Source organism: Egretta garzetta, unplaced genomic scaffold (assembly GCF_000687185.1).
Source record: "Egretta garzetta isolate BGI_Z169 unplaced genomic scaffold, ASM68718v1 scaffold58, whole genome shotgun sequence".
NCBI lineage: Eukaryota > Metazoa > Chordata > Aves > Pelecaniformes > Ardeidae > Egretta > Egretta garzetta.
In genome coordinates, this window is record NW_009260613.1 from 673,729 (window position 1) to 681,113 (window position 7,385).

General features: G+C 40.8%; 1 protein-coding gene across 4 annotated transcripts in view; it reads left to right on the top strand.

Moving 5' to 3' along the window:
- The first annotated feature begins 1,504 nt into the window (after positions 1-1,504).
- The window catches only part of CEP57 (centrosomal protein 57), a 20,872-nt gene continuing 14,991 nt past the window's right edge, over positions 1,505-7,385 (top strand). For all 4 annotated transcript variants that reach the window (XM_035900451.1, XM_035900452.1, XM_035900454.1 and 1 more), the window contains exons 1-2: positions 1,505-1,553; positions 4,716-4,872. In XM_035900451.1, coding sequence (XP_035756344.1) covers positions 1,506-1,553; positions 4,716-4,872 — 205 coding nt within the window. In that variant the 5' untranslated portion in view covers position 1,505. The remainder of the gene's footprint in view (positions 1,554-4,715; positions 4,873-7,385) is intronic.

A 7,385-nucleotide genomic window follows, 5' to 3' on the forward strand; every position in this document is an offset into this window, starting at 1 on the left:
CGCGCAGCGGCCTGCGCTCAGCTGGGTGGCGGAGCCTGCCTGCCTGCCTCCCCCGAGCCCCGCCCTCCGCTCCAGGGGGCTCCTGTTCGGCGTTTTGGCTTGGCGCTTGTACCTTTATTGGCTTGGCGCTTGTAGCTTTGTGGAGTCGAGTGTGGGGTTTTATGGTTGCTCTTTTTTTCCCTTTGTAACTGGCCCTGTCTTACTTGGGAGGAGCGGAGGTAGCGGAAAGGATGCAGAGTGCAAGAGAGGAGCGGTGAGGATTCCTGGTTTGGGGTCTCGGTGGCTGCTTGGTGAGCACCCAGCCCGGCCTTCTCTGTGGTGCGTCTCCTCCTCCTCCTCTACAGCGTGGTCCCATACTTACACCTGCACCAGCAAGGGTGATGACAGAAGGATTTGAGGACTCCTATACCCTTCCCTTTTCTAGCGTGCGTAGAGAGGTTGTCAGAAATCAAGTTTTAGTCTTAAGTAGATGAATGTAGGCTGTTTAGTTAACTTAATTAGTAAAACAAAGCTTTTTGGAAAAAAGCTGTCCACTGAAGACTTTTTGTATGTGTTGGAAAAAAAAAAGGAAAAAGCAAACTTTACACTTTGTGAACTTTGCAAATAGTTGCTTTTGGTACATGTGGCACACTACAGCAGAAACGTAACAAAAAATACCATCTTGTGCCAACATTTTTTTTTCCCCCCCTATTTGATGTAATGGCTTGACTAAGTTAACTTTTAAATGTCTGCTTTTAACTAGAGTTGTAATTTAAATTTAGAGCACTCCTGACTCAGTTCTGTATCAGGCCAGCACAGGCAGCGCTGAGGCTGGCCTCGGGCTGATAGGGGCTGTTCTTCGTCCCCCACTCCTCCAGTGGTGCAGGGATGAGGGCAGGCTGCTAATTGAGGTTGTCTCTCCAAAATGGCTATTTTGGAAGTCTTAGCACCTGGGCACTGGGATATTTTAAGCTCAGTGAAATCAATACCTGATTATTCTGGGTTTTTTCCCAGTCTCAAGATAATTTTTCTCTATTTCAGTGTTCTGTGGTTTGGGGTTTTTTTTTAACAATTTTTAACAGTTTTCCCCTATTTCCCCCTGTTTTGTTTTGTTTTTTTTTAACTGAGCATGAGGACTACTGGGTGTCATTTAAAGCATTACCAAGCTTCAATTTTTTTTTCTGTTCTGAGCACCCATGTAAGAACTTGCAATACACCCACTCTAATTTAGTCCCTTTTCCCAATGCCAAAGTGCTAGTACCAAAGCCGCTGACTTGGTGCCTTCATGCTTTTTTGCTGCAGTTATTGCCTGAGAGATTTTCTACATTTTTCTGTCTCTCTGGTTCTAACGGTTTGTTTATAAATCATTGTTATTTTTACTTTCCGCAGCTCTAGCCAAGTTCTGTATGATAATGAGAAAAACCTAGAGCTTTTTTCCTTTTTTTTTTTTTTTTTTTTTTTTTTTTTTTTTTTTTACTGAAAACATTTGGTACACCCCTGGGATCCAGCCTTCTGGAAAGTTTTCCATGGTGTGCCCTATTCCTTTACTGCACCAGAGAAGTAACAATCTTATGGTAGGTCATTTTTACCATCTACAGAAGTTGCTTAGTTTGAAAAATGTACCTCTGCCCCAAGTTGCTGTTTCTTATTTTAAAACTTTCCATATGAGGTTATCTCTTCTTTTTCCTCCCCCCCCCCCCAACTCCCCCCTGCGTTTAGTTTTCTGGAGGGTCAGGAGGTCACTGCATGTTACTGGTGTGTTAAGCCAGGGCTGCTCTGTGTTTTCAGTGTTCCTTTTTGCATGCTTGAGTAGGCAGGCAGTAGGCAAGGGCAGCAGCAATGGATTTTGGAAGGTAATGCCCTCAGACCTGGGAAGGTAAAATGTGCTCTGCTCGCTACTGTTGCGTAATGCTGGTGGGCTTAGCTCCTTGTGGGACTGCTAAGCCCCTTTATGATTATGAGGCTTTGGTGTGGATTAAGGAAGGAAAGACCATAGGGCTACCCAGAATGAGGGGGGAAGATGTAGTTAGCACCTGTGCCCTGAGATTCAGAACAAATATCTAGAGCTCCCTGATTTTCAGATTATTTTTTTTTTACGTTTCAGGATTTTCCTGAGCATCACTGTGTGATGCTCCCTATGAAAATTTCCAAGAGCAGAAGTAGATTTAAATAATTTTTAATGACTTGAGAGAAATTGAGGCGAGGAGCAGAGAATTGGTGTGATATTTGAGTGTGAGATTTGTGATGGGAAATTCCTTGATGCTGTTTCATAAACTTTCTCACATTTTTCACTCCAGTTATTTAGAAGTTGTTATTTGTGAAACAGAATATAAACCAGACTTGCATAAATGTGCAAGGAAGATATACTTGGTCGCAAGTGGTTATTTAGACTGAAGCAAAGAACAATTGCCTATACAACAGGCAACATTTCAGCACAATTGTTTCAGTATTTATTTCAAGCAGATATCTGTATTGACTATTATGCTGTTCAAATTAGTGCCTGTACCCTGCATCCAGGTGAAATTTAGAAGACATGCAACCAGTTAAAAGCCTGGGTTTGTTTTGCTTTGTGTAACTTGGTGTTCAAGCATTTGGGTATGCTAGCTTTTTTGTTCTGTGAGTCTGATGTTGGCTACAAAAATGTTACTTAATGCCAGAAAAAACAAACAAAAAAACCTCCGGTAGTTTGGGGATTTTATGTAGTTACTTTTAATTCACACACCAAATTTTACAGGTGAAACATGAAGACATCTAGGAAAACTGTGATGCTGGCAGCCCTACTTTGATGTCAAACCAATTCCCCATTTCTTTTGACTGTTTCATGGGATACCTTTGGTTTGAATCAATAGCAGATAGCATATTGATATTTGAATCAATGGTTACTGTCACTTGGGTTGCTGAGGCTTACATTGCTGCCGTTAATTCTATTGCTTGCTGCACAGAGCGCTGTGTTTTGCTCGGTACATTTTTACTTCATTATCTTATTGTTCTGTGTTCGTCAATTCAACATCCTGTAACGCTGATGGTATTTCTGCAGGAGTGGGGCATAGGTCTTGATGTTAGCACCTCACGGGCTTCCATTCGGTTTTACACTCACACGTTCTGGTTAGACCGGTATGGTTGCTGAGCATAAAGCAGTGTGTATATGCATGCATACAAAAACCTGTTCAAAATATTTGTATTAATATAGTCTTTATTAGGGATTAGTGTTTTAATTGGTTTTCTGTGGCAGCAAAAGTTCTCGTGCAAATGCAGTTATTCCAAGAAAAGCAATTATGCTGTGTGGGAAAACGTTATAAACACAGACTGCAAAGTGTTCATAAAACTGTGCTTAGAGACACTGATTGATACATTCAGAGTACTTAGGGCCCTCATTTTCTTGTCCACAATGAATCACTTCATTTACAAGAGGAAATTAGCGGTGTATAGGCTTTAAATAACTTAAAAATTTTCTTCAAATTTTTCCCTTTGTTATTTTTCTTCCTCATAATGCGTTTTGGGCCATTGTCTAATTTGCTGTGAGACACTTACATAAATTCTTCCTGTATTGTAATTCAGGTCACAATATGCTCCCAATAATTGGTATTTGCAAAAGCTTAAAAAAATCCTGCCGAGATTAGCAATTGCTTGGTTGACATATTAGTGAAGTAAATGCTCTGCGGAAAGCTGTGGGAGCCTTGCATCTGCCTGCAGCCCACTTCTCTCTTAGGTTACCTTCAAATTCTGTTACTGAAGTGTTTAGTGGTGGGTACAGTTGTGAGAAATTACTCTTGACGGTTAAAAATAAGCATTCGTGTTGTATTGAACTCATATACACAAATCAGAAACCTTAGGCCAGGTAGCCAGTTTTTGAGTCAAAACCATAAGCACAGTATACGAAGCACCGTGGCCATTTTGCTTAGAAGAATCTTGTTGGGTTTAATGGTATCCCGACTGCATAGCGTGTTCACAGCTAGGTGGTCCCCCTGGCCATTGCAATGTCCAAAAGACGGCAAACGTTTGGAAAGTTGATGTAGACTGCTGGGAAATCCGGGGTCTCTGTGGCCCTGTTTTTGAGAACAGCCTCAAGCTGCCCTAACAGCACCTTGCTGCTTGGAGGCAGAGGTATCTTCCTGGCCATGATCTGCTGCTTTTCTTGTGCTGATACCGCTAATTGGGTGTAGCATAAAGTCACCTGGGTGTTGCTGCTGGTGAGGTGCAATCTATTCATGGGAGGATGGGAAAGATTAATTGAAGCCCATGGAAAAGAGGGATTGGGACTATTCAGCTGGGAGGGTGAGGAGAGAGCGTGTCCTCTGCCCCATCTGCAGTCAGTGAGCTGTTATGTTAGATGGGTGGATGTAGAACCGTGGTCCTGGGTGCACTTTATCAGGTTTGGCCACCTTAGTACAGTATCTTGTGTGCAGTAACTATAGTTAAGGTGACAGTTATTTTCCAACTGACTGGTGTATTAGATTCTCACAACAGGCAAGAGACAGTATAAGTAAGTACAAAACAAAAGTGGACATCAGAAACTAGTACGGAAAAGATATTTTCATTCTGATACTGTTTTTAGTGGAGGGGAGCTGGATGTAAAAATGACCAGCCTAAGGCTATAAGGAAGGAAATACAGCTTTTGAGGGATGACGGTCTTCTGCAGCAATACTTCTCCACACCATCTAATTGGATTCTACTTTGTTGTTGTTGTTGTGACAGAGAAACAAATGTGCTGAACACCAGCTTTGTTTTGTTTTCAGGGTGATCTACACAAAACTCATAATTCTGCGTCGGCCACGGATGGACTCTCTGCAACTTCATTTATAGAATATCCAAAGTACAAGCCATTTATTAATTCAGATTTGCTGCGCTCCCCACAGAAACCAGTAATTCCATATCCTGAAAGCAACAGCAGAGGTAATAGTTCAGCAAAGTTGTTTTCTTAACTGTTTCCAAATCAAGTGGTGAAATAGTGTATGTCTACATCTACAAAGGTTGCAGTATTTTTATTCTTTTGTCACTTCCTGGTGATATGCTGGTCACCTGTTTAGTAGGTCCTTTGCACTTCTTTTTCTGAAGAATACCTAACGAAAAAGGTCATCTTACAGCTGAGGAAAGATGCTCCTCTTCAGTAGTAGAGCGCTACAAAATTGTCTGAATGCTTTGTGAAATTGTCCTGACGTTTCTTTGCCTCTTCTCCTGTCCTCCTCTCCCTCAGTCTTTCCTCTTCTGAGTTCACAGCTGAGTTTGAAATAAGGAGACTTTAGTCCCCAAAATGTTTTGGAACAAAGGAAGAGGTTTGGTGGTGTCGTGATGGGAAGGCCTGTTGTGGACAAAGGATGTGGTGAGAATATTTATTGTATCAGTGAAAACTTAGAGCATACAGAAAAAGTATTAAGCAGTACAGTGCTGAAGAGCGAGATCACAACACCAAAAAAGGGAGGAGATTTTACTCCCATTGATTCTGTCTTGTTTCTAGGCTATTCCTTCTCCCTCCTTTCCCCCTCTGGTCCTGGTGTTCATCTCCAGGTAAACAGCATTTTGCCTGACCTGACATGAACAAAAACATTTTTGGTTAGTTTTCTGTTGTTTTAGTGAATTGGCTTGTCATGCAAAGAGGCCTATGCCAGAGCTGCCTTGGGGTAAGTACAGGAGGCAGAAAGGGGATTTGGGAGGCTAGAGCAGAACTGACCCTTTGATGTGAGCTGTTTGGCTTAGTGTCATTGCAAAAATATTCTGCTTAAGACTGGAGTTGCATGGAGGCTTAAGGGTATGAAAAACTTGATATTTTTTCCTTATAGGGAGAAAAGTGAGAAAGATTGAGGATGAATCCTAGTATTACCCAAGCCAAGTAAAAAATCAGCACAGTAGGCTCAAGTCCCTGTTCCAGTAACATAATTCATGTCTGAATTACTAGAGACTTCTACGTTAATGACCTAGTAGATGAAATCTGAATTCTCGAAGGACTATTTAAAATGCAGTATATGCTCTCACATGCTCAATGCCGTCAGCGTTGAGAGTGCCGATGACACAAAACTAAAGAAACCTCCTGACAGGTAAAAAGTTGGATGTGGAGGAAAGAGCTTCCGTATGAATTACATGCAGGTGTATTTTTGTAGGTTGTGTTGCATGTGCATTAGTAACAAACTTTTGACTTCCAAGTTTTCACTTGGCAACTTTCTTCAAGCAGGGAATCTGCCAACTCTGAAGTAAGTACAGGTGGAGGGAGGCAATCTGATAAATTATATCCCTTTTTAAAAATTACGAAATCTTTATTGTCAAAAAATGTTTAAATATGAATACATACTGAAAATTAAATCCAAAAGGCAGATGTTCCAATATCTTACTGTTTTTGCATAGGTTTTAAAAATGCAAAAATGTTCTGGAGTGTGTATTTTAGTAAGGATAAGGATATGGGAACTAACTTCAGATGGGAAAGTGATTTCATTGCCTTTGGGGGTCCTTACTGAGCATCCCACCCCCTAATTTAAAAAAAAAAACACATATTGAAAAAATCCTGAAAGTGAGCATAGTAAATTCTGCTTATTTTGGTTAGAATTTCTGTGTTGTGTATGTGTGTGTCTCGGCATACATAGGTGGTTTTAATACTCTAATAAGGATGACTGAATGATGCTTGTCGTTGTGTTGGGTTTCACTTTTATCTATTAATTTCCTGAATTGCTTCATTCCTGTATTTTGTTAGTCATTAGTGTAAGTGTACAGGGATTTCAATTTAGCTGTAAGGATACAGTAACAAAGCTGTTTATAGGTTCAGCTATGCCCATTTCAGCTGAATCCTGGTGACTCGAATCCTGCAAACAGGGCCAAGCTATCTGTAACTTGCCTTAACTGTGAGTGCTGTCACCTACTCATTTACTTTGCAGTTACCTTAAAGTAGGTAGCTTTTATTGATCTGATAGTCTAAGGTGCTGTTCTGCATTTCAAGGTCTGATGATTTTTTGGCTCTGGAAAATTCATTCTGATAATGATTTTTCCTTTTTTTTTGTAATCTAATGCTCAAGTAAATACTCAGTCCCAACTTTTCTGTGCTCATGCATTCAGTAATACAGGTGGTGCATTCTTTCTCCAGAGTGGGTTTAAGCACAAAGGAGTGAGTTAATGTGACCTTGCAGATTAGTCTGCTATATGAGCTGTCTGTACGCATGTTCCTGTGTTTTACTTTTAACAGGACTGTATAGGGGAAAGGCCTTATCATAATGGTTCCCTTTGCAAAAGTAAACAATACAGCTAAGAGACGTAATACATCAGATTACCAGCAGATGGTCTAATTGCAAGGTGATGTGAGTTGTATTCCAACTGCTTTTCTTTTTGTGGTGGTGAATACATAAGGTTTTGTTTAGTAGTTGTTAAAGCAGGGAATGGAACAGAAAGAGGGAAAGTTGTTCAGCTGAAAAGAAATGCATATCTTG